This window comes from Equus quagga, chromosome 13, assembly GCF_021613505.1.
Source record: "Equus quagga isolate Etosha38 chromosome 13, UCLA_HA_Equagga_1.0, whole genome shotgun sequence".
Classification (NCBI taxonomy): domain Eukaryota; kingdom Metazoa; phylum Chordata; class Mammalia; order Perissodactyla; family Equidae; genus Equus; species Equus quagga.
Window position 1 is genome coordinate 9,377,819 of NC_060279.1, and position 27,962 is coordinate 9,405,780.

The following is a 27,962-nucleotide window of genomic DNA, read 5'->3' on the forward strand; positions in this document are numbered from 1 at the left end:
GCTTTAAATATTATCTTTTAAAGAGATTGAAAATAAGATTTTAAAAAGTCTTATATTTTCCATACGTTTACCAGTTATGGTGCTTTCCATTCCTTTATATAGATCCAAATTTCCATCTCATACCATTTTCTTTCTGCCTGAAAGACTTCCTTGAACATTTTTTTAGTGTAAGTCTGCTGGTGATACAGTCTTTCAGCTTTTATATGTTTAAGAAAGTCTTTGCTTTCAAAAGATATTTTTACTGAGATATTTTCACTGAAAATTCTAGCTGGCAGTATTTTTCTTTTAGTGCTTTAAAAATGTTGCTCCACTATCTTTTGGCTGGCATTGTTTCTGAAAAGATGTCTGTTGTCATTAGTATTTTTGTTTCTCTGTATATAATATCTCATTTTCCTCTGGTTGCCTTTAAAATTTTCTCTTTATCACTGATTTTTAGGAATTTGATTATAATGTGCCATGGTGCAGTTTTCCTTGTGTTTCTTGGGCTTGGGATTTATTGAGCCTTTTAAATCTGTGGCTTTATACTTTTCATCAAGTTTAGAAATTTTTCATCCATTATTTCCTCAAATAATTTTTTGTTCTTCCCTCTCTCTCTTCTCTCTTTTGGACACTTGTACACTAAGCCACTTGAAGTTGTCCCACAGCTCACTAATGTTCTGTTCATTTTTTTCAGACTTTTTCTCTCTGTGCTTCATTTTGGATAGTTTCTATTGCTGCATCTTCATGTTCACTAATCCTTTCCGTGTCTGATCTGTTCATTCTATCCAGTGTATTTTTTGCTTCAGATATTGTGGTTTTCGTCTCTAGAAGTTTGATTTAGGTCTCTTTTATACCTAGCTCTCAAAAATTAAGAAAGGCCTGATTTGTAGCATTTACCAGTTCCATGGGTAAACACTCCCACCATAACCAATTCGAAGCCACCAATGGTTTAACAAGTGGATTGCAAAATTCCTGATGGTTTAACAATTGGCTCTCATAAGCTGGTAGGAGCAGGTTTTACCCCATACTCAATCTTTCTTCTAACTTTTTGAACATATAGAATATAGTTATAAAAACTGATTTAATATCTTTGTCTACTAATTCTGTCATCTGCATCATTGCTGGGTATGTTTCTACATATTACTTTTGTACTACCTATGGGTATGCTTCTTCACATGCTTGCTAATTTTTAATTATAGATGACAAATTGTATATTTTACCTTATTAGGTGCTGTGTATTTATGTATTCCTACGTCTATTCTTGAGCTTTGTCCTGGGATGCAGTTGTTACTTGGAAACAGTTTGACTCTTCTGAGGCTTGCTTTTAAGCTTTATTAGGTAGTGCCAGAGCAACCGTTAGTCTGAGGTTAATCTTCCCCTCTCCTGAGGCAATAACCTTCTGAGTCCTCTACCTGATGGGCCATGAATTATGAGGTTTTTCCACTCTGGCTGTAGTAAACAGGAAAAGAATTGTTCCCTCTGCTCCTTCAAGTATTCTCCTTTCCCAGCCTTGGGCAGTTTCCTCACATGCCTGCACTAATGAGTGCTCATCCAAAGACTCAAAGGGGAGCCTCTGCAGCTCTCACACTCCTCCTTCAGTGCAGCTTCCATCTCTGCAGTAATTTGTCCCATGAACTCTAGCTGCCTTGGCCTTCCTGGACTCCAAACTCTTGATCTTTCCCACTCAAAGAAACCAACAGACTCCACCTAGGCTACCCTCCCCTCCACTGAGAACTGGAAACTCCCCCCAGGTAATAAGCTGTGGCAAGGGCGATCAAGGACTCACCTCATTTTGTCCTTCTCAGGGATCACTGTCCTGCACTGCCTGAGGTTCAATATCTGACAACTGGTTGGGGTTTTTTTTCATATATTTGGTTTAGTTTTTCAGTTGTTTCAGGCATAAAAGTAAATCTAGGCACTGTTACTCTATCTTAGCTACAGGAGCAAATAAATAGGAGTATATAAATAGCCCAGTGTCCCTGATGAGTCTGTGAAGCTACATACCAGCCTTGGATTTTTTTCACTTTAAAGCATAAACCCTAAATCTAAGAACACTTGACACACAATGGTACATTAGGCAGCATAATATAATTACAAATTAATATAAAAAGGATTGCATAGCTACATATTTTTTAAAAGCAGCTGTTTAATAGAATCCATTGTATCAAATCCAAACTGATCACATTAAGTGACACTATTTTATTTTTAATCCAAACAGAACTGGATCTGATTAAGATTCTACTTTTCTGTCTTATATGTTTTTGAAACACATAATAATTGAATATACATAACTGGGGTGGGGGTTATTCTTATTATTTCTAAGATACTATATGTAGTTTACAAGAAAGGAAATCTCTGCTTCCAGAGTTTGATCTGAGGATATGAAACATCAGAATATTTGGATTCTAGCTATCTTTGCAAAAGTCTCCTAAATGATAGGGTAAACACCAGGATTATACAGAATTTAGAATACTCAGTGTCTGATCATGGATCAATATTCAGGCTATTTATTTCTGTTCTTCTTTCTTCATTATTGTTCTTTTGTTCTTCTTACTTCCTGCTTCATTATCCTGCACAATAAGTTATAATCATCTCACCTTATTTCTTGTTACTAACTTTAACTATAAACAGAAGGCACAAAAATACTGGTTAAACAGGTTTTGAGATTATTAGCTGGTCAAGAAATCCTTTAATCCTTCCCTCAGATTCAGTGAGTCAACCAGGAGCAAGTAAAGCCTAAGGTTTGGTGTACACAGTTTTGAATTTGATTTATAGTTATTTTTAATAGTAAAACACCACAAGAATTACTCCCTACATTCTTTATTGGCTTAATGTGAAACTAACATATTCATTAATTTATTGTAAAATTTGGAAGAAGAAAGAATAAAACAAAAACCACCTATAATTCCATGACCCAGATATAACCATTTTAACATTGAAGTCTTTTTCTAAGCATATAATTTTCTTTACTCAATTGAGATCATACCAAAACTGTATTTTGTTCCTTTACAAGCTCCTATTCCATATTTGTTTTAAAGTAAAAATTGTTTGAGCTCCAGGTGCTCTTTTCAAACAGGTAATGAATAGATAAGCTCCTTTTAACTTGCATGTGAGCATGTACTACTTTTTTCCGTGTGTCCGTCCATCTCAGATTAGGTTGTACAGGTTTTACACTACGCAAGGGCACCACATCAAAAGAAGCACCATTCTCATTGAAAAACCTGTAGTTTTTTATATTATTGCGATAATTTTAGTCATATAGCAAAAAATATTTTCCCTAAAAATTAATGCATTATGACAATCAGATAGAAGTAAACTGTTTTAGAGAAAGAATCATTTATCTAATTCACACATAGGGCGATGTGGTGGCTCTGCCAACGCCACAAATAAGTGAGAGTGATTTTCCCCAGAAAAATGAGTCAAATCTGTCTTACTAGGAAAAAATGTTATTGGATCCAGAACACATGTGCCACCTGAGCATTATTGACATAAAGAAAATGTCAATTAAGAGCCAAATAGCTTCACTACTTTTCTTTTGAAGAAATAGAAGATTTTTTATTTGACTCCTTTTCTGGAAGAAAACTTGAATACAGAAACTGCAATAAATAATTAAAGTTTATAGTTTATTATAGTCACTTAGAGTCAAGAGACTGAAGAAAAGGGAGCAGGAAGAGAATGAGGTGAACAAAACCAGTGGCAAATACAAATGGCTAAAACAGAAAGACAGGTGAAGAAAAAATAGGAAAAATTTGTACTTGGAAAAAACACAGAGAGAAAGAAAAGAGGACAGGATCAGAGTCTTTGAGACATATCTTGTGACAATTTGGAATATCACCCCAAAACCATTTTAAAACCTCCTACGTTTTCCCGACTGTAGGTACCAGATGGGTGTAAAAATGGGGGTATCACTTGCTGTAAAGGTTGGAGGCTTCCCCCTCCAATCACAAGGCGATATATTTCCACTAAATATAGCCGGGATCTTAAAATCGGTTGGGAAACTATCTCTGAGTCAAAAATAGAAACCATAGCATCTAACCACTTCATGATTTTACTGCTATGTGAATAAAACATGACAACAGGGGGAGATTTCAGAGTGAAATCATCCTTTACCAAATAAAATGGGAAATAGGGGGATCCCAAACCCTCCTGGAAATAAGCTTTTCTTGAATAACATATTTGCCAGGCTATACTCTTACCCCATTTCTTTTACAACCCGCTCCACTACCTGCCCAAGGTTAGCTGTTCCAAAATGGAGACTGTTTTAACAAAAGGTAGTAAGACTTGGAAAAGTTTCATTAGGCATAGAGCAGAGTCTCTACTTTGTGTCCTTAGAATTCAGTGAAATGGAATAAGAATGCTAATTTTTACCCTCCTCTAAAAAGGTTACATTTTCTTCTTGAAAAAATCCTTTGAGATTATAGTTGGTGCTATTTACCCCAGATCCTAGGTTGCCTTATTTGCATTGCATCCTTCAAATCAATCAATGCCCCGTCTCCAAGAAAAACAGCACAAATATCTACTCTGCTGGAGGCACAATTCACACAAGAAAAATATAATCAAAAGAACATAATTTATCTTCATATCTTCAAGATAAGAGAGAGAAATAAATCTGACATACCAATCATTTTCAGTGAATTCACAGAATGAATAGGATCTGTGATGCCAAGAGTCAAGCTAAAGAGCAGGCAAGACTGCAAATCCCATTCATCTTTATTGAATTTCAGAACCACATATCCAATTATGATGAATGCCGTAGAAAAGCTAATTAATCCAGTTAAGAGGACCTGTGAAACCAATTCATAACTTGGTATTAGATTTTAACATTTAAAGATGACATGACTGCATTTACTCAAATAAGAATCAGATCTTGTTTATATATTTTATACACTTCTGGTAGTCCCCCCTTATCCAGGGGCATAAGTTCCAAGACCACCAGTGGATGCCTGAAACCACAGATGGTACCGAATCCTATATATACTATGTTTTTTCCTATACATACTTACTATGATAAAGTTTACTTTATAAATTAGGCACAGTAAGAGATTAACAACTGATCATAAAATAGAACAATTATAACAATATACCGTAATAAAAGTTACTGTAGATCTTAGCAACCTCAGCATACGATTTTTTCTGTCCTTATTAATTCAAGAACTTTCACGTTTTTACTTAAAGGAAGCACTTTGCGGCTTCTCTTTGGCATATCCGAATTGCCAGCATCACCACTCTTGCGCTTTGGGGCTATTATTAAGTAAATTAAGGGTTGGTTGAACACAAGCGCCACCATATCGCGACAGCCGAACTGATAACGCGGTTGGCTACAAAGTGACTAACAGGCGGGTAGTGTATACAGTGTGGATGCACTGGACAAAGAGATGATTCATGTCCAGGGCAGAATAGATTGGAAGAGATGAAGATTTCACCACACTGCTAAGAATGGCACACAATTTAAAACTTATGAATTGTTCACTTCTGGAATTTTCCATTTAATATTTTAAGACTGTGGTTGACCATGGGTAACTGAAACCGTGGGAAGCCAAACTGCGGCTAAAGGGGGACTGCTACACTCTGGAAGATAGCTTTAAAAGGTATTCTAGTTTACCTGCCTCAAAGAAATCATGCCTTCCAAACAAATAAGATTCTATCTTGTTGTTAAAAGACTGTTCACCAATCTTTCTTGTTGCTCTTCCAGCTTAATAGTTTTCAACATCAAAATGCTCTTAAAACAGAATGCAAATTTCTCCTGCTTCTGTGTAAAATATTTCCTAGTTTCCTAACTGTTGATTGGCAGGGCTCCAGGCAGAAAGAGAGATAAACGTAGGGCAAAAAGCACGTGCTGGCTGATTTGGCCCCCTTATTAAGGGTTTTCTAGAAGAACCCTTACTCGGCAAACTTTTGTACACATTTCGTTGGCCAGACTGCTTCCTGAGGCTACCACATCTGTCAGGGATGCTGAGAAATGTAGTATTTCACACTGGGCCCACTACTGTACCAAACCAAAAATAGTAAGTTTCTGTTAGTGAGGAAGAAAGGGAGAACGCATATGGGATAGGCACTTCGCAGTGCCTGCTTCAAACATAGAAATAGAATGTAAAACTTTTAAATAAGCAGAAGGAACAAAAAGGATAAAGAAAACTGAATCAACTTAATTGCTTGAGAAGGGAAGAAAGAATGAGAAAAAGCAACGGAAAATCAGGGTAAATACAATGTACAAAATTAAATGGAAGAAATAAATCCAAATCTATTTCTTTTGATTTTTAAAAATTTATCTTTAAATTACGTACAGTAAAATTCGTTCTTTTGGTGTACAGTTATATGAGTTTTGACAAATGCGCACAGTCATGTAACCACGACCACGATTAAGAGACAAAACAGATCCATCACCCCCCAAAATTTCCTCATGCTGTCCCTTTGTAGTCAATTTCTTCCCCCATCCTCAGTCCCTGGCAACAAATGATCTGTTCTCCAAACCTATAGTTTTGCCTTTGCTAGAAGGAAGGTCTGTGAGTGGAATTATACAATACGTAGTTTTCTGAGTCTGATTTCTTTCTCTTAGCATAATGCATGTGAAATTCTTCCATGTCATGCCTATCAATAATCTGTTCCTTTGTTATTGCCAAGTAATATTCCATTGTAAGATGTGCCACAATTTATTTATCCATTCACTGATTGAGGAATGTTTGAGTTGTTTCCAGATTTTTTGGATTATGAATAAACTGCTATAAAGATTCACATAGAGGTTTTAGTGTAAATGTAAGTTTTCATTTCTCTTGGGTAAATACGGAGAAGTGGAATTGCTGGGTCATATGGCAAGTGTATGTTTAACTTTATAAGAATCTCCCAAACTGCTTTATAAAGTGGCTCCACCATTTTGCATTCTCACCAGCAATGCATGAGAGTTCTAGTTTCTCTGCATTCTCACCAGCACTTAGTATCATCTGATTTGCCATTGTTGCTGCTATTGCCATTCTAATGTATGTTGTGATATCTCATTATGGTTTTAATTTGTATTTCTCTAATGACTTATGATGTTGAGCATCTTTCCAACTACTTATTTTCCATCCATATGTCTTCCTTGGTGTCTCAAATCTGTTAAAATCTTTTCCCTTCTAAATACTTTTAGTCAGAATAAATGTCAAACTAGTTTTTAAAAACAGCAGAGATTCTCAACCTGAATAAAATAACAAAATCCAACTATATTATCAAAAAGGCATCAAGGGGCTGGCCCTGTTGCATAGTGGTTAAGTTAGGCATGCTCCGCTTCGGCGGCCCAGGGTTGGGGGTTCAGATCCCAGGTGTGGACCCACACCACTTGTCAGCCATGCTGTGGGGGTGACCCACATGTAAACTGGAGGAATATTGGCATAGATGTTAGTTCAGGGCTAATCTTCCTCAAGCAAAAAAAGGAGGAGGATTGGCAGCAGAGGTTAGCTCAGGGCTAATCTTCCTCAGCAAAAAGAATAATAAAAATGGCATTTAAACATAAGGACATCAAAATCTTGAAAGTGAAAGGATGGAAACGTTATAGCTGGCAAATGCTAACCAAAAGAAAGCTGGTATAACTAAAGTAATACCAGGTGAGATTGATTTAGGGCAAAAAGCATTATTTGGGATAAAAGGGTAACTAAATAATGTTAAAAAAATTAACTAGGAAAATAACAATACTTGTAGGCAGTTAATAACAGAGTCTCTATTTACACAAAGTAAAAGCTGACAGAATTGCAAGGGGAAATTGATAAATCCAGAGTTATTATGGAAGCTTGTTACACTGAGCTGAAAAACAAAGATATATGTTAGCAAAGATACAGAACACCAAATTTTATTACTAACAAAACAATCTACTGAACAAACTTAGACCCCTGCACTCAACAATTAGAGAATATACAACTTATAAAGCAAATACAGAAAATTTTGGAAAATTGATCACATACTAGGCCACAAAGAAAACCTCCACAAATCACAAGAGTTGACATACAAAGCACATTCTGTGATCACAATGTGATAATATAAATAATAAGAAAAAGCCATATTTGTACATTTTAAAACAATTTCTAAATAATTAATGGGTCAGAGAAAAAAGTATAAGAAAATTTAGGTAGGATTGGGATGATAATGAAAACACTAAAAATCAAAACATGTGGGATGAAACCAAAAGAGTAGTTACAGAAAAATTTAAAACCTTAAATGGACAAAATGCAAAAAATTAAAAATCAATCAACTAATATCTAACTCAAGATGTTAGAAAAGAACAGAATGAAACCAAAGAAAGTAACACGTTCTCTGAAAGGAAAAACAAAATAGTTTAGCATACGTGATTTTTTTAAAAGGCACAAGAAGGTCCAAATAAAACAATCCTAGTTGTGAAAATGGACAAGTCTCCAGATACAGTTGAGATGAAGTCAGATGTGGGATTAGAACCCAGGTTCAGCCATTTGTCAGTGTTGTTTGTGACCTCTGACCCACAGTCTGCTTGTACGTAAAATGGAGAAGATATTTACTCAGTGCCTAGTCACAGTGGTCACTCAGCAAATATTCCTTCTTTCTCCTTCCCCTCGATTCTCTTTCATTAGTGGTTCTGCAGAAAGAGGAGGGTAAAACAACTGAAAATGTGAGTTTTGTGAATTATTAATCTTCTTTATAGGCAGTCACATTCTCTGTCAACATGAATAAGCAAGAATTGCCACAATTTGTTTTAAAATGTGTTCTTACCTGCCAAAGCACATTCTTGAGTATATAAAAATCCACGTCCAAAGCAGCCAGAAATATAATTAAAGGTGAAAAATAACAATAAAGCGAAAAACTTGGTGTTCTTAGAAGAGGGTAGACAACTTTGTGCACCTAAAATAACAAAGGCAAACAAGAAATTAGTTTGCTGCCATTTTGAAGTATTAGAAATTAGGTTGATGCTATGTCAATCAATATTAATTTTAGAATATTCCAATTTGCAACTGATGAGAGATTATCTAAGAGGCCAGTCCTGAGTGCCTTGTGGTAGATTTCTCGATCTAACTGTCCAGATGAGTTATATGTATAGTCCTCTATTCCCCAGAGAATTGTGTGAGTTTGGGTTACATGAACATTGCTTGTGGTCAGTAATCAGTGTTTTCAAAAGTGGCACCCCTACCATTGGTGGTCCCTGAGATGACTTTAGGTAGTTCACACATAAGTATTTTTTGTTTTACTGTTAGATATTTATTCTAATTTGCACTAAGAGGGGAAAAAAGGAACTCGCACAGGTACTTGTGTTTCACCGACATTTGCTTAGGATTTCAAAATCTCTCAGTGAGTCAGATAGTGAAAAATAATACATAGATAACAATAGAGATTGTGTATATAGGAAATAAATCATGAAGGTTGTACACAGATCAATGGAAAACACTTATAGCAACAATGATGGAAGTGCTGTAAACACTCCCTCCTAAAAAGTTTTTGGGCCAATTAATATTTTAATCTTCATTACTTAACCTCTCTGTGCCTCAGTTTTCTCATTTGTAAAATGGGAATAGAGTAACTACTTCCACTGGGTTGCATTGGGTTGAGGATGAATGGATTAACTTAAGAGTTAATAATAAATTGACAGAACAATAAATACAAAGTACTTAAAAGGGAGCCTACCCATAGTAAATACTCAAAAATGTTAGCTAGAAGTAGCGGTGGTGTGTCAGAAGAGTAACAGGAGACTTTGACGACCCTAGATAGGTACAAGCATTGTCTGCATTTTTAAAAATAAAGAATGAGTGGAGACAAATGTTTACCAACCACACTCCTATGCATTTGAAATTGAGTTAATAAGCTAATAAATTAATGAAATTTCTCTTGTATCTCTATTTTATACCATAGGATGCATGTTTTGCATTTAATCTGGCAGCTAGAAAGGAGCAACCATGCTCCATGATGACAATAACTGCTGCGTTTTATTACTAGAGTCTCCATGGGTGTTGAAGACAATAGCAGGGAAGCAGCCAGTGTGTGTACAGGGGAAGGAAGGAGAGCAAGGCTCCAAAGGCAGATGATGAACACAAGGATGCAATCAAATTTTCCTCTCTTCCAAATTAGAGCTTTATCTTAAGCTCCTCTAATTTATGTCTCCTTTATTGTATGGGGTTTCATTTGCAAAATTTTTTATACCAGAGGAAATTTTTTCAGTAGCTGTGTACATAAAAAAAAATGCCGTACATTCAGGGAGGAGGGTGGGAGTGGATCTTGTTTGTGCTCATTGTTCTTTAATCTATTCTCTGATTTATTGTACAGACATTACCTCAACAATATTGTAGGCCAGCTGTCCTAGCGCAAATCCTGACAGAGAAAGAATTGCCAAGACAATGACTTCAGAATTCTTCAAATACGCCCTCAGAAATCCTAAGGAAATACATGTATGTGTTATTTAGACAATGTACAGTTTCAAAGCAATTTAGTATTTTAATTATTTAGTTATTTAATTAAAACCTTCTCTGTGTCACATCATTATGACTAAATAATTGACAGCTGTTACAAACGCTGTCTCTTAAGTGTGAGATGCACACGATGAGGCATGTCTCCCAGGTCAATCTGGAAAATAGCGAAGTTCCAACCTCCCATTTGCCCACCCAGTGGCACATGAGGATCATCGTACAGATCTTACCTCCGAATCTGATGATGAGAGATTATGAAAAGTCAAACCTTTGATCCACATAGTACACCTTATGTTAACAATTTCTCATCCTAAACTACAGCAACACATATTCTCTAGTTTTCCTAAAAGTCAGAAGTACTTCTGGGGCCGGCCCCATGGCCGAGTGGTTCAGTTCATGCGCTCTGCTTCGGCGGCCCAGGGTTTCACCGGTTCGGATCCTGGGTGCGGACATGGCACTGCTCCTTAGGCCATGTTGAGGTGGCGTCCCACATGCCACAACTAGAAGGACCCACAACTAAGATAGACAACTATGTACTGAGGGGGTTTGGGGAGAAAAAAGAAGATTGGCAACAGTTGTTAGCTCAGATAACAATCTTAAAAAGAAAAAAAAAAGTACTTCTGAGCTCTAACCATAGGAAAAACTGCCTTCACCAGACAAGTTACAAAAGACACTTGTTATTCTCTGTCTACACCCATTTTTTTTTGCTTTGAAACTCTCTACTCTGCCCAAGATTATTCAGTTCATTCCCTCCAGGAGCAATAAATAGATTATAATCCAATTAATTTATGCCTAGGACAAGATTCATTGGCATCCCAGATTCTGCATTTCCTGCCTTCCAGCTATAGATCAAGCCAAATTAGTAAATATTTATTGACTACTTCTTATGTGTAAGGCCAGATAAAGAAATGTTTCTCGAATTATTTGTGCAGTGCCCTGTACTGCTGGAGCACTTGTCTCTCTGTCATCATCAAGAATGGAGAGCCAAGGAAACTCATGGTCCTCAGCACCTTGTAGTACCAAAAGGGACCAAGGTCATTAGTGAGTATTTTAAAGACTCCAGAGAAAGTAATTTCACTCCCTGACACAGTAAGTAAAATTTTATGTATGTTTGTTCATTCTTTGTGTCTTTATAATCTTCCTACTTCCAGAAGAGACTTTAAAACAGCTGACATTTTTCCCAGATAAAAAATTTTTAAAGGAGATCAGAAACGTTTCTCTCATTAGTAGCATTGAATGGTAGAAGAAAGCACCTGTTTGTGAATACGTTATTTTACCAGCAAGAATATCATTCACTGTATCTACTGAATTCTTCGTCATTGTTTAAGAGGCCCTTACTTGTGAAGCCTTTTCGAATTCCTCACTAGGGGATGGGGTGAGTGGTGCATCTTCTCTAAAGAAAAATCATATCAAAGGCCATAACAGAATGGGTCAAATTGATGACGTCAACTAAGCACATTGTGAATCGTATGTCTGGGTTCTATTTGCCCCAGCCGCCCTCCCTCCATCCAGATATTTTGGCCAAGTTAGGCCTGGCAGGCAGCCAGGCAGTGGAAGGCTCTCTCTCCTCCTCGTTACCAGCGACTCTTGTCCATACCTTTAGAGTTAGACTGGCCACGTGGCATTGTAATTATGTTTGCCTATCTCCCCCATAAGAGGGCTCCTCGAGATTAGGACTGTCTTTTCCTCCCTATGCCCACCACACTGCTGTGCTCAGCAAATGTCACTGAATGAAGGAACACAGCATAGATGTTACTTATCATTAAATGAAGCTAGACTGAGAGCATTCACTCACATCTTATAATTTCATTGGACCCCTTTTTTTTAATGTAATTGTGATTACTTTCCATGCTGAAAAAGGTTCAAAGGGCAGAAGAAAGATGAGATTTAAAAACAACCACCTACCTCCCATAACAACAGCTGAACACAGAAGCGTTATGAAATGCCCCTTTCCGTAAGCGTAGTCAGCTGGCATTCCACAGAGTAAATCAGGTCTGCTACCTTCTGTCTGTGTCCAGAAGGAAGAGTTCATTTTGCCACTGCTTTCCCAGTCCAACTTCGTGAATTCATATGTGAGTTATTACTGACACGTTCACTACTGTAGACTAACCTGCTATAATACGCAAAAAGAAGAAAATGAGACTTGCCGGGACCCGATGCACCCACATTCTTTCTAAGATTTGTACCACGCTCAGATATGAGCACATTTCCTCTTGCCACATTAATACCTTCTGCTCCACTCTTGCTCCAAGAACATTTTACGGGAACACTACAGCAGTGTTAGTGTTTCTTCCTCATCCTGCTACCTGTCAGTGGGAAGGGATTGCATTGATTTTTGCACTTACCATTATGATGTGGTCATGTTTGCCTTCCCCATTGGACAGTGAGTTTCTCAAGGGGCAGGCCTGAATGTTAATTTTTCTTAAGGCTGTGCACACAGTATGTGGCACATAATGGGCTCTCCATATTTGATTGAACTGAACTCCCTGAGGGGGAACTCTTTCTCCATGGGTACAAGTCAAGCTGGAATTCCCTTTTACTATGGCAATCCCATGTCCCCTTCTTCTCTCTCAGGCCCCTCCAAATCCAAAAGGGCAAATGGGAAACAAGGTCAAGGTGGAGTCACACAAGTTGAGTTTAGGGATAGGCAGGGGGATGAATAACCTAAAAACGAAGGAAAAGATGAAAGTTGAGGTTGATCATATGGTGCCTTTGAGTGAATAAGAAAAAGCCCCCTTCCTGACAACAGGGTGGCTCAGCATGTGAATAGCAGTCTGGATTCCAGCCCCAATACCCACCCTCAGCTGGTGCCCTTGTGTAGGATATAGCCTGCACAAATCTATGGGTGGTCCTGAGAAGGACTCGTTCTGTTTTATTTTTCCTTGCAGCTAGGCTTAACCTAAAAATTCCTAGAGATCCCTGAAGTATTCCAGCAACATTGAGATCTCATCTCTGGTTCTTTGTTTTACACCTGTTTGGTCTACAAGCCACAGTGATTCTGGTGTGAAGCAGAGGGTGGGCCAGAAAAGAGATTTAAAATGTTACATCTTCAAGTCACTTCACCTGTCCCTCAAGTAGCCCTGAAGGTCCTTGGCATCTTCACAACCTGCTATCCCCACTTGTCATTACAGCATCACTTTCAAATCAAGTTCTCCAAACTACCAAGACCAGCAATATCTTCTGCCAACGCTAGGCTTGTTCAGAGCTGAAATCCAGATGAAGGCTCTCAAAAATCGCAAAGAATAATGCTCAGCTCTGCATCAGTTTGCCAGGCACAGTACTGCCAACTGCTATCACACCACAAGCCATTTCCTTGCCTAATTCCTATTGGTTTCCTAACAACTTACTTTCATTCTGATTGGCTACATACCTTGTCCCTACCTCCAATCCAGAAGAAGCTAAGTGATCCCAGTTCCAAGGAAGCTCACATTTCTTAATGCTCATGCTGTGTTCATACTCCCAACTGTTTTAACTGATTTTTCTTGGCCTAACATAATAGTTGAAATGGTCTATGTAGACAGAACCTCCTCCTATATGTTTTTTAAATATATGCTCTGTTTTTCTTCCTTCAACCCTAACCCTCTTCAACACTGCCTTGTCTCCTCTCTGACTTTTTCATTCATCCTTTTCCATTGTCTCATTTTCTACCTCTCCTTTCTTTTCAGTGGGAGTTTCTTACTCCCATTTTCCTCCTTAATTCATATTTGTCGTCGGCATTTGGTCCTTAATTTGAAGAAACTTCTCTCATTCTTCATAGGAGGACAAATGCATCCCAAATTCTGTAATGCCTAGTGTAAGATATTTTTGCCCCAAGCTAATCAACTAAAAACAAATATAGTGTAAACTCAAGTGAACATTATCAATCAATTTGTACTTACTTTCAGAGAAGTTATTTTGTCACAGTGAAATTCTACTCTCGCATTCCTATGCCACACTAATGAAATCTTCTTCCCCAGGGCACCAATGATAACACCATAGCAGTGAAATCACTAAATCTATCTTCAGTCTTCTCCATCACGCCTTACCAAGGAAACTTTGACAAATGAAAGTCCCAATTCCTGTTTGAAACTATATAGTTTCAGTCAACAGCTGTATGTCTGCCCCTGACTGCAACAACCACCATTGGCACCCACACACCATTCCCCAAAATATTTGCTTCACAGCATTTTGTTGTTGGTGGTTGTTATCCGGTACAGTTCTTTTAAGCCACTGGGCCTATGCCTGCCATAAATCTCAAGGACTATGTTTAAAAAAAAAAAAAGTTGTCTTATTCACAGGCTGTCTCCTGAGAGATCTATTCCTTACTCTTTCCCATCCTGCCCTTACATAACTCTGCTACTTACTGAGTTCACTACCCTTTCTCCCATTTTCACTGCTTGTCACTTTGATTTCTCTCAACTGCACTGCCTCAGATCATTGAGCAATGTCCTTCCAGGTTCTATCTAATCCCCATCCTACTGCTGTTCCCTCAGGCTCTCTGGGTTCAACTGACCCTACAGGTAAGACTCATGCAGTTTTACATTTCAAAATTCAGAGTCTCTGTGGTTTTTAGAAAAACCCTCATCCTTCGAGGAAATTTGGACAAAATTCCTAGTCAGCTCTAGATTACATATAGTTGAGAGCTAGAGATAACACATAACTAGAATACAGAGATGATCAAATTTCTCTACATTACAATCTTTCCTATAGAGCTAAATTTTTTTTAAAGCACCATAATAAATTTCTATTTCACCATTTTCCGTAGAGCCAGCTGAGCAGACTTTGGTAGCTTTGGGAGTTGAGGGTTGAAAGGCTGCCCAGTGTGTTTCCCCCCAAGCTGGTCTTCTGATAATAGACTATCCTATCTGACTGAGACAGGCACATAACACAGGGTGGTTCGTCATAGTTTCCCATCCCCCTAACACTACTGATTGGTTCAGGAATGGGCAAAGGATTCAGACAGGACCAATCAGATGGTTTCTTAGCTTGACATATATACCATTATTGGGAGAGAGCTGTTTGCTTTCCATTTGGGTTTAGCTGTGATGATGAACCTGGAGCAGCTGGGGGCCATCTTCCCAGCTGCACTTTGAAAGCCCACTTCAAGTCTGAAATGTTCCATGAGGCACCACCTTAGATATCTCTGAGGCCTAACAAATGACCCCACAATCCCACCTGAGATTTTATGTTTTCTCAGAGGCCATTTTGTTTTTCTTTTGTTTTTCTTTAAGGAAGATTAGCCCTGAGCTAACATCTGCTCCCAATCCTCCTCTTTTCGCTGAGGAAGACTGGCCCTGAGCTAACATCCGTGCCCATCTTCCTCTACTTTATACGTGGGATGCCTGCAACAGCATGCCAAGTGGGGCCATGTCCGCACCCGGGATCTGAACCGGCGAACCCCAGGCTGCTGAAGCAGAACGTGCAAACTTAACTGCTGCACCACCAGGCCGGCCCCTCAGAGGCCTTTTCCTAATTTGAGGACTTTTTGCCATCTAGAAAAGCTAGCAATGAGAAACTATTTTATTTTCAAACCGAGCAGGTACTGGCTTCCTTATATTTCTTTTAAATTTTATTTGAAAATGGAACTGTTCCTTTTCAGCTCATCTCTCTCCTCTCACATTTTAGTAGAAGAGGCCAGGTGGCACTTGAACACCTGGAAATATCCTTAGCAGGATCATTGACAACAGTGTGGCCAAACTTACCACCTTACCAAACTTACCAGGGGCCCCTTTCTCCAGCTTCTAATAATACTTTCCTCTCTTTCCTATAAACTCCCACTAAAGGGAGGTTTCTTTGTGAAACCTGCAGGCCATCTCTCTGACTTATAGGATCACAATGCACACCAGCAAATGACAAATTCTAAGAAGCCCCTGCAGAAAGGAAACCTGTTTAACATAGTGGGTCCAAATTTATTTGAGCACATACTCCTTTTCTGCATAACACCTACAAACTTCCCCAGAAACGATAATCCAAGAAACACACTTTGGGTAACAGTTATGAGAGTCACATGAATTTACAGAAGGAGAGCAAAAGTAAAGGCAGGCAAAAGAGTCTGCTAGAGGCCCTTAAAGATTCTGTTAATAATCTACTTAAGGCCCTGGAGGCTTTCCCAAACACTCTCCTCTAGGCTCTTCTGCTTCTGCCTGCCACCCAATCCCAAAAAGGCAATGCCACACAGTTTAGGGTTTGTTATGTCAATTTCTCACTTCCAGATTCCAAAACTTGTAATGTTACATATTGCTGCATAATAAACACACACAAAACTTAGTAGCTTAAAACAACAACAATCATTTATTTAGGTGAAATCTACAATTTTGGCAAGGCTCAACAGAGAAGGCTGTGTCTGCTCCATACAGCATCAGCTGTGGTGGCTCGACTGGAGGATCCATTTCCAAGATGGCTCACTCATATGGCTGGCAAGTTGGGGATGACTGCTGGCTGGAGCTCAGCACGGGCTATGGGCTGGAGCCTCAGTTCCTGTCCACGTGAGTCTCTCCACAAGCTGGTTTCCAAGAGCGAGCATCTCAAGGGAATTAGGTATCACCTGTTATGATCTTTTATGATCAACGGAAATCACATAGTATTACCTCCACGGTAGTCACAGGCCTGCCCAGATTCAAGAGGAGAGAAGAGAGACCCACTTCTCCAATGAGGAATGTCATGACCATACTGTAAGAAGAGCACGTGGAATAGGATATGTGGCCATCTTGGAAAATAAAACCTATCACATATTAGATAAAACACTGGGGTAGGTTGTCATTCCTTTACAGTTTGGGGCATCATGTTAACCTAAATAGCAGTCTGCCTGCTTTAGCTTAATGTAGATCAGAAGTTCTTAAAGGCTGAATCATATGCCAGTAGTGATTCATGATAAAAGTCCCATCATAGATGGCAAAATGAAAACATATAACATAAAAGCCCCTTGAATAAATTGAATAAAACAATTTATTCAACGTAAAGGGTACTTACACTGATCATACTTTCGCTTCTTTTCTGGTGTTAAAATGTCTTTTCTTTTATTAAATGATAGGGATAGCAGATAGCAGCTGTTTTCTTAATGATGTCATATCAATCTCCTCCCTTTATTTTTTTACATTTTCCCAGTCAATGAAATACAAACATCTAAGGAACTACTATTTAGAAGTTATCAAAACACTGAATTTAGCCTTTGCTCTACCACCTCTCAAATAATGTGATTTAACTTACTAGTATGCACTTTGAAATAGTAATTACTCTGTGCGTGTTCAGAAAAAGTCATGCGGCTACCTGTGTAACAGCTCAAACACAAAACATAAGGACATTTTAACTCTTCTATGAATATATTGGTAACTCAATGCAACAATAGGACACAAGAAGTACTCTATCTCTCAAAACATACTAAAGTTATAGATCTATAGATATAGACGTATATTCAGATTCTCCTATCAATGGAATCTTTGAAGGGAGATCCAGGGATCCCTTGGTAATCACCAGATTCACATGCCTGAAAATTAACACGGCATTCAAGATGAAGGTTAGAAAATAGGTCAGAGAAGAAACCAGCTAACACAGACATAATGCTGGATATGTGAGACATCTGTTGGAGGAGTAGGAATTGAAATGGGGCACTGGCACAAGCAAGACATGGAGATAAAGATCCAGGCGCCATTTTTAGAAAGGTGAACAAGCTCTATAAATGAACGAAGATGAGAGGTTCCACGAGGGAGAGTGCCAAAAGAGAGTTCATTCAACTATTATTTACTAACTTACTATCCAATGGGCTCTTTAGGGATGAATAAAAACAAGACAAAGCCCTCACCCTTAAAAAGCTCACAATTCACATGGGGAGATAAACATGTGAACAGTGAAATAGAATAGGATGAGGCTATTAGCACTATGGGTGCCCCAAAGAAGGAGGGATATGTTGTTCCTAATGTTGGGGATAGAGAAGGTCATGGGATGCGGAGTTACAGATTGCTTCACTAAGGGTTACGATTGACATTTTTTTTTCCAGCTTTATTGAGGTATAATTGACATACAAAGCTGTAAGATAGGATTGACTTTGGAGAAGTTACCCTAGCTGGAGGCAAGATGAAGAGGAGCTGGGTGTCTTAGTCTGTTCAGACTGCTATAACAAAAATACCCTAAACCAGGTACCTCACGAACAACAAACTTTTCTTCCTTACAGTTCTGGAGGCTAGGAAATCCAAGATCATGGTGGCAGCAGCTTCGGTGTCCAGTGAGAGCCCACTTCCTAGACAGCTGTCTTGTTGCTGTAACCTCATATAGTGCAAGGGGCAAGGGAGCTGACAAGGGCCTCTTCTATAAAGGCCTAATCCCCATTTGTAAGGGCTCTGTCCTCATGACCTAAGCACCTCCCAAAGGCTCCACCTCCCAATACTATCACACAGGCATTAGGTTTCAACATATGGATTTGGCGGGGACACAAGCATATTCAGACCATAGCAGCTGCTGAAAGAGTTAGAAAAGCAGTTTGTAAGAAAGTAAAGGAACCATAATGATGTAACGTGACAATACAAGGAGAGTCCAGAAGACCACATTACCAAGTATATCAAAAGCTACAAAAGATTTGAAGATAAGGATGGAAAGACGAACAAAAGAGAGGTTTATATCCTACTAGGAGTCTCCAGAAGCGCCTCAGTCTTACCTAGGAAACTTTGAGGTGAGATTCAGGAATCCTTCTCTAATGGCCAGGACCACATGCCTGGAAAATAATGTCATGTTCAAGATCAAGGCTCAGAAAATGTAGAAAAAACAAAAATGGCACCTGGCCTTTTCCCAAATTATTGCAGTGCCCAAAGATAATGGACTTCTCACAGTACGCAGTATTAAGAGAACGGAGCACACACAGATCTCCGTCTTTGCACAACTCTGTAAACACCCATTGGATCTACCAGGGGTGGGAGTGAGAGTTACCGCCCCATGCTGTTGCTTAACGCAACTGAAACGGAACTGCTGGTACGTAAAAAAGATCTAAAAACTTTAAAATTTGTGAGACAAATTTAAAACGGTGTTATCTCAAACCCATGGCTGAGAAAACGTCAACTGACAAGGAATTACTGAATTGCTCATTTCTTTGCCTTCCTCTCTGACAGGAAAAACTAGCTTTCAGGGCAGGGCAAAGAAGAGAAAGTCATAGGAACAATGAGTAATGTGTTTGTTTTTGTTGTTGTTGCTGTTTTAACATTTTCTTTCTATAAAGCTTCTCCAGAAAGTCACAGAGTAGTAGGAGGTGCAGGGGCTTTTAGATAACTAGAAAAAAAGACATTTCAAATCACTAACAGGAAACCTACAATGATATTTAAAACCTACAAAATACAAAACAGATCAGAAGGAAAAACAGCATGGAGTCCAGTTACAATATCTGTATTACCAAACTTACAGAAAAGGGGAAATCTAAATAAAAAACTAAACAGATTTGTGTTTATTAAAGACAGAAGGAGGCTGAAGATAAAGAAATAAGGTCTACTAAGAGATTGTGTGCCACCTTACAGGTCAATTTTAATTTGGACATAAACAGTAATAGCTGTATAAGCAGAGGACCTGGATCCAAAGCATTCTTAATATTTCCTTGCTCCAGAATGTCATCCCATAGCTTTCTTTCTGAGAGAGGGAGAACAATTTTTTCTTCTGGAAATAAGCAATACATCTTTTTAATAGAATTCCTTGGTTGAATGGAAATTTCCTGCCTCAACTACACAGAAAATTGTTAGATTCTCTAAATAGCTTTTAAAGCTTCCATATATTCTTTGTGAGTGACTCATACCCAAGTGCTCTCTGGAAGGAGCACGTGGAACTCACATGGGACTGCCCTTGAGGGGGCAGAGGCAAAGCCAGAGGGTCTGGACATAAGCATGTTGAAGAGAGTAAAACAAGACTTATTTAATTTCAGACTTAACTATTTTTATAAAACTCCACATCTATTTTCTTCAACTGGCATGAATGGGTTTGCCTTTACAAATCCTAGAAGAAAATGCAGCCTTTTATAAAATATCTGTTCAGTAGAAGGTATGATCTTGACTTCTTTTCTCACCAAGGCTTAGACGACAGCTTTGGAACCTTTTGTTTGACCTGAAAGGAAGCAGATTTTAAAATTACATTTAATTAGCTTGGAACATAAAACAAAAATGAAGCCAGTTTTTAAAAAAAATGGGCATGAAATAAACCAGAATGTACCAGCGTGAACTAGTCATTAATTAAACCTTGGTGCTGGTATATCAGTTCAAGTATTCTCCTCCTTCCCTTTTTTTTAAATATTTAAAGCTTTGAGGTCACATTTCCCATATAATCAGTATTATTATTCCCAATTCTGCCGTGAATAGAGCAACTTTGAATAAACTGCTTAACTTCTCTTGTCTTCGCTTTCTTCATTATAAAATACAGGGGTCATTTCAGAGGTTCCATCAAGATCTAACATTTCCATAATATGAAGGTACAAGATACAGGGGTGACTGGAGGGGCTATAGGGGACTTGGGGAGAAAGGTGATTCTTCCTCAGAGTTGAGAAGTAAAGGAAGGATGTTGCTGGGCCAGGCTAACGGTAGTGCTCGAGCGGGGGGAGAAAGTGGGAATCGAACTGTATAATCACATAATTCAGGTCTCAATCATCTCACTCCTGGACTATACTGATGTCTCACTCCCTCTAGTCTCTTCTCCCTCTGATCCATTTCACAAGGAAAGCCCGGGTATTCCCTCCTACTTAATCCCTCTTCTCTCCTACCCCAAAGCCTTTAATGCAACCCACTGCCCTGAAAATAAAGCCCAAACTTCTAAGCTTATACAATTCAGTACTTTTAATGAAATGATCACAAGTGAACTTTCCAACCTTATTTTCTACTCTTCCTTAACACACTCAACTACAATCAGCCAGATGGATACTGACTACTTCCTTATTCCCACATTTGAACTTTAATCATCATATTGTGCTTTCATTCCAGAATTCCCTTCATATTCCACTCTTTCAGGCAATTCCTCTTTCTTCATTATGCTTTCTCTTGATACTTAAGTTTCTCTAAGCATACACAGAACTTAGCTTTTCTTTTCAAGTATGCATGCTTACTCACAAACTGACTGGTGGGCTCCTTAAAGACAAGAAGAGGGTAAAGTATCTCTCGCCCTTCAGGGGGCCCAGCAGAGTGCTGTGCGTATGCTCGCTAGACATTAGGTACAGATGGCAAGAGATATTCTGCAATACTGCCTAGACTAGATTAAGTGTCTTAACCTCTGAAAAACCACAGCCCATTTTGAGAAACATAAACATCTTAGGTACTGGATACCCTCATTCACAAGAATGAAGTTGGACTGCTACCTCACATCATGTACCAAAAATAACTCAAAGTGGATCACAGAACTAAATGTAAGAGCTAAAACTACAAAACTCTTGCAAAATAAATAAAAGTAAATCCTGGTGACCTTGGATTAGACAATGTTTCTTAGACATGACATTGAAAGCACAAGCAACAAAAGGAAAAACAGATAAACTGGACTTTGTCAAACTTGAAGCCTTTTGTGCTTCAAAGGACATAGTTAAGAAAATGAAAAGATAATCCACAGAATGGGAGAAAGCATTTGCAAATCATATATCTGACAAGGAACTTGTAACCAAAATACATAAAGAAGTCTTACAACTCAACTACAAAAAGACAACCCAACTTAAAAATGGGCAAAGGATTCAAACAGAAATTTCCCCAAAGAAAATATACAAATGGCCAGTATGCACATGAAAAGATGCTTAACATCATTAGTAATTAAGGAATGGCAAATCAGAACTACATTAGGATACCACTTCACACTCACTAGAATGACTAAAATTAAAACAAAAAGAAAGATGATGACAAATGTTGGTAATGATGTGGAGAAATTGGAATCCTCATATATACTGCTTGTGGGAATAGAAAATTGCAAACAGTATGGCAGTTCCCAAAAAGTTAGACATAGAGGTGCCATATGATCCATCAATTCCACTCCTAAGTACATACCCAAGAAGAAAGAAAACATGTGGACACACAAAAGTTTGTACATGAAAGTTCACAGCAGTATTATTTATAATAGTCAAAGAGTGGAAATTCAAATGTCCATCAACTAATGAATGGATAAATGTGAATCCATACAATGAAATATTATGCAGCCATAAAAAGGAATACTGACACATGTTACAACATGATGAACCTTGAAAACATTATGCTAAGTGAAAGAAGTCAGACACAAAAGGCCACAGATTGTATGGTTTTATTTATGAAATGTCCAGAACAGGCAAATCCATAGAGATAGAAAGTAGGTTAGTGGTTGCCAGGGTCTTGTGGGAGGGAGGACTGGGAAGTGACTGCTAATGGGTATGAGTTTTCCTCTTGGGGTGGTAAAATGTTCTAAAATTAGATAGTGGTGAGGATTATGCAACTCTGTGAATATACTGAAACCACTAAATTGTACATTTTCAAATGGTGAATTTTGTGGTATAAGAATTATATCTCAATAAAGCTGATATTTTTTAAAATCTTAGGTATGCCTGCCAAAAAGATTCTGACAGTACACCTTCTCCATTCACAGAATGGTGTTCCCACAATAGGGTTTTCAAAATATAGTTATAATACTGAAAATGCTTTTTCAAATTCTGCCATTCTATCTCCTAAGAGGATATGCCTTCCTAGATGAAAATTACTGGTCAAAATCAAAGGCATAGTAAATTATTATATAAAATGATTAATGATGGTAATAAGATTAGTATTAAACATTCTGCATAGAAAGAACTCAGTTATTTTTAATTATTAATATTGATACTATCAATGAAACTAGGAAGTTATATTACAGATTAGTGCTTATAACAAGATTAATGAGTACTGAATGAAGATTGTTAAATTCAGAATATCCTAGAAATAACAGCATAAAATGTAATTTTCATCTTTTCTGACACTCAAACCACTTTTTATCCAAAACTTACGTGGTGTACCCATTTTTGTCAAGATAGGAGTCACAATATCTTCCAACTGTTGCTTCTGCTCAAAAATCTCATTAATTGAAGCTTCCAAATGGGTTTCCAACCACTCATTTCTTACACGGCATGCATTGAGGACGGTATTCTACAGACAGAAACAGAAAATTTACTTTCCACTTATTTATTGAAAAGTAAAACTCTACAGTATCTCTAAACCAGAACTATCCAACAGAACTTTCTGTGATGATGGAAATGTTCTAGATCTGCACTGTCCAATATAGTCACCATTAGACATACATGGCTTTTGACCACCAGAAAATGGCTAGTATGACTTAGGAACTGAATTTTTAATTTTATTTAATTTTAAGTAATTCAAATTTAAATAGCCACATGTGGCTAGTGGGTACTATATTGGACAGTGCAGCTCTAACATTAGTGGAATGTGAATATAATAAAACTCACAATATAGGGTCTTAAAGCCTTGGGCCACTGTACACCCTCCACCTAATTCTTTATTTTCATTGAGCCATGTGATAAAGAGAAGTGTTTACAAAGGCTGGAAAAGAAAAGGTGGAGAGTATGAGCTGGGGCAATTCAAGAGGGAATGCTGATATTTTATTCCTTCTTAGTGGGTTCACAGAAGGAAGAAGTGCAAGAAATTCAAGAAGAGCTTCACCTCACTGAAAACCTCTCAAATTGCATTGCTGAACCATCTCTTTGCAGCAGCAAACTGCTAGTGTCTGATTTAAGATGTTCATTGTTCTCTGGTTTGTAATAAAAAAGAAAAATGAATACATTTATTGTATGTTCTGTTCACATTATTACATAGGCAGTAGTGTATGCAGAATGAAGTAGATTTGGAAAGATGTCCATAATATATTATTAAAAGGAAAAAAAGAAAATTAAAGAATAAATATGTATACTATGATCCCATTTTATAAAAACAAAATCTCTCATAAAACTATATGGGTGCATATATGTGTTTATATAAGTGAAGGGAAAAGTATGGTGAAATTTACACAAAATCGGTATTAGAACTACAGGGTAATAAGACTGGAAATGGCAAAAAGAAAACTATTAAGTTTGCTTTAGACATTTCAATTTTATTCTAAATATTACTACATGTACATAGTATTTTCTAGTTCAAATAACTAAATATTTAAAAATTGAAATTAAAACTTTTGCAGTAAGAGTTTGATAAAGTACTGTTTGCTTGTGCCAGAAAAATTTTGTTTTGCACATCTAAGAGCAGCAATAGCTATTCTAATAGAATTTTGCCTCTATTTTGTTTCACAAGAGATTTTGTAAAGTGTTTTACAAACCACAAGTGAAATGTGTAACTCATTGTGCTCTCAGGCTGTGATACCCTACACTTTTGGCAGTACCTAGTTCTTTTTCATCGGAATTATAAGTTACAGGAAATTCATAGAACAGCCTGCACAGAAATGTAGGAAATAATTTAAAACCAAAACACATTTCTGATACTTTGAGTATATCTTTTGTGTGTGTCTGTACATCCAAAGCAATAAACTAGTCCACCTGTAGTAGTTAGTGTATAGTAAATGTGGCAAGCTGGCCTGTAATTACAATTAGTCACCTTTATATCTGTGTATCTTTTTTTACCATTATGTAAAATTTGAAAGAGTAAAAAATATGTAATGTATGTATGTATATATATATATATATATATATATATATATATATACTAAAATATATGATGTATGTCTAAGTTTTGAGGCAAAATAATGAAATGAGTATCGGTGGACTCCACAAATCAACAGAAGAGCCTGAACATTGCCAGTGCTATTGTCGCTGCTTCTGTGCCCTGCCCCATCCCATCCCCTGCCAGCCTCCAAGAGAAAATCACAACCGATGCTTATACCTTTGCTTTTTGTTTTTAATAGTGTTACCCCATATGGAGGCATCCCTAAACAATATAGTTTGATTTTGCTTTATAAAAATCTATGTAGTCTTTGATGATTTTTTTTTCACTCAATGCTGTGTTTCTAAGATTCATTCACATTGTTGGGCATGAACCTTAGTACATCTCTATGTTACTCTTTAATACTATTTCATTTAATTTTTATCAGTCTCTTATCAGTAGTTTATTAACAAAGAAAGGAAGGAAGGGAAGGAGGAATGGAGGGAGAGAGGGAGAAGAGAAGACAGCAGTAAGGACCACTACCCACCTCTAGAGCATTAGTGTAGAAATTAAAGATATAGGCAAAAATCTCAAGACTTCAGAACAAGCAATAATCACAATGCAGTACCTTGTCTTCCTTAAAGAGCTTCCCTGGTCCCTTTTCTGTGTCTGTAACAGCTGCAGAGGCCTTCGCAATATATTTCTTCAGAGCCAGCCTTGCATCTGAAAGAACAGGATAGTAAAATGCACACTAATAAGACAAAGACCAAAAAACATGCTCATCTTTTTGTAATTTGCCATCATCCATCCAGAGCTTTATAAAGACTGTGTGTAGGCAATTTGTTACAGTTGGTTTCATTGAACTTCAAGAAAGAGAATGCTCAACTAGCACAGCACTTTGGGGCACTCACTGTGTTCCTGAAACTGCGCTAAAATTTTTGAAGAACAAATAAATATAAAACATGACACCTGGTCACAAAGAGACCATATTCTATAAACATATCTACTCAGAAGAAACAAAAAAAAAACATTTACAATAGACAAACCGTCACTTTTTTACCCTTCTTGAGCCTTCAAAATAAATTGAAAATAGCCGTCCTCTTCAAAAATAAAAATAAAAAACACAGTGTTTAAAGTAATCCCATTCACTATAGTACCCAAAGTAATATCATGACAAAATTTGCAAGACCTGTTTAAATATAATTACAACACTTTGAGAGAAATAAACGACTCAAATAAATCGAAAGACTTACCATATTCCTAGATGGGACAACTGAATATTGTAAATTGTGGATTAGCCCCAAATTGATTTAAGGTTGATGTATTCATTTCTCGTGACTGCTATAACAAATTGTCACAAATTTGGTGGCTTAAAACAATAAAATTTATCCTCTTACAGTTCTAGAGGCCAGAAGTCTGACATCAGCTTCACTGGGCTAAAGTTAAGATGTTGGCAGGGCTGATTCCTTCTGGGGGTGCTGAGAGGAGAATCCATTTTCTTGCCTTTATCAATCTCTAATGGCTGCCCATACCCCTGGCTGGTGGCTCCTTCCTCCTTCTTCAAAGGACATCATTCCAATCTCTACTTCCATCATCACATCACCTTCTCTTCTGTGTCAAATCTCCTCTGCCTCTCACTTATAATAAGGACACTTGTGATTACATTTAGGTCCCACCTGGATAATCCAAGACACTCTCCCCATTTTAAGATCTTTAATCATATCTTCAAAGTCCTTTTTGCCCTATAACATTCATAGGTTCCAGTGATTAAGACCTGGATATCTTTGGGGGCCATTATCCAGCCTACCAGAATCAGTCTGCATAATCTCATGAAACTCCAAGTAGGAATTTTTGAGAGACCTAATGAAATCTCTCTAAAGCTCACCTGTGTCACCTGTAGTACCCAACAATCTAAGCCTCATCTGCCTATCTGTAATGCAGACATAATAAAAGTACCTTCTATAGTCAAATTCAGACCCATATCTGGAATAGTATTAATATATACAGACCAACTAACCGGCTTCTTGCTTCCAGTCCTTCACAGCTTCAAACCCATCATTCACGTTGCAAGCAGAATTAATTACCTAAACTGGAATCCAAGGTTTAGGTTTGGGCTCCACTAGTGGGATGACTTGGGAGTAGACAGTGTTTCCAGAATTTCAACACAGGATGGAGCCTAGGAGAGGAATTGGTTGGAGGAGGGGACTAAGAGCCTTGTCATGAAACTGAATCTGTACAATAAGCACACTGATTTTACTGAGAGCACATATTCTTTTGGGGTGGCTTGGTAGAGAAAGGAGCTTATTGCAAGCATCCTATAAGTGCCACCTGTCTTAGTCCATTCAGGCTGCTATAGCAAAATACCACAGATTAGGTAGCTTATAAACAACAGGAACTTACTCCTGATGGTTCTGGGGGCTGGGAAGCCCAAGACCAAGGCACGAACATGGTTTTAGTCTGGTGAGAGCCCTCTTCCTTCATATCCAGCACCTTTTTACTGTATCCTCACATGGTGGAAGAGGCTAGGGAACTCTGTGGGGACTCTTTTATGAGAACACTGACCCATTCATGAGGGATTCACCTCCATGTCCTAAGCACCTCTCAAAGGCCCCACCTCCTAATACCATCACAATGGGAATTAGGACTTCACCTATAAATTCTGAGGGGACAGAAACATTCAGACCATAGCAATACTTAAACCCCTCTAACCTCAGTTTCCCCATATATAAAATGGAAGTCCTCATAGGATTGTTGTAAGGATTATACAAAATGTAGTATAATGCATGCAAATATCTTAGCACCGTGCCTAACAAAGAGTAAAGCACTCAATAAGTTTATAATTATGTCACTCCTCTCCTCAAAATTCTACAAATAACTCCCTATTGACTAAATAAATACAGGGCTTTCCAAAATCTAGACAGCCACCAACTATCTTTCCAGCTTTATTCCTTCCAACATTCACGGAGAGTCTATCCATTACTTACTTCCTGCTCCCTCTCCCCCTAGATGTCAACATGGTTCATTCCTTCAGTTCCTCGGG

At 37.9% G+C, this 27,962-nt stretch overlaps 2 protein-coding genes across 3 annotated transcripts in view; both read right to left on the reverse strand.

Annotated features, from left to right (window-relative positions):
* Positions 1–12,402, reverse strand: part of SLC9C2 (solute carrier family 9 member C2 (putative)) — an 85,580-nt gene extending 73,178 nt beyond the window's left edge. The window contains exons 1-4 of the mRNA XM_046682676.1: positions 12,276–12,402; positions 10,238–10,338; positions 8,689–8,817; positions 4,598–4,763 (exon numbers count right to left, since the gene is read on the reverse strand). Of these exons, the coding sequence (XP_046538632.1) occupies positions 4,598–4,763; positions 8,689–8,817; positions 10,238–10,338; positions 12,276–12,402 (523 nt within the window). The remainder of the gene's footprint in view (positions 1–4,597; positions 4,764–8,688; positions 8,818–10,237; positions 10,339–12,275) is intronic.
* A 4,219-nt stretch (positions 12,403–16,621) lies between these two features.
* ANKRD45 (ankyrin repeat domain 45) overlaps positions 16,622–27,962 on the reverse strand; it is a 31,512-nt gene continuing 20,171 nt past the window's right edge. Inside the window, exons 3-7 of one of the 2 annotated variants that reach the window (XR_006891641.1) lie at positions 25,551–25,645; positions 23,287–23,425; positions 20,249–20,420; positions 18,997–19,053; positions 16,622–16,903 (exon numbers count right to left, since the gene is read on the reverse strand). Coding sequence is in view for 1 of the 2 variants with exons in the window: in XM_046683141.1 (XP_046539097.1) it covers positions 20,389–20,420; positions 23,287–23,425; positions 25,551–25,645 (266 nt within the window). In the remaining variant the exon portion in view is untranslated. Of the gene's footprint in view, positions 17,019–18,996; positions 19,054–20,248; positions 20,421–23,286; positions 23,426–25,550; positions 25,646–27,962 lie in introns of both variants that reach the window. The other variant, XM_046683141.1, reaches the window with a different exon arrangement.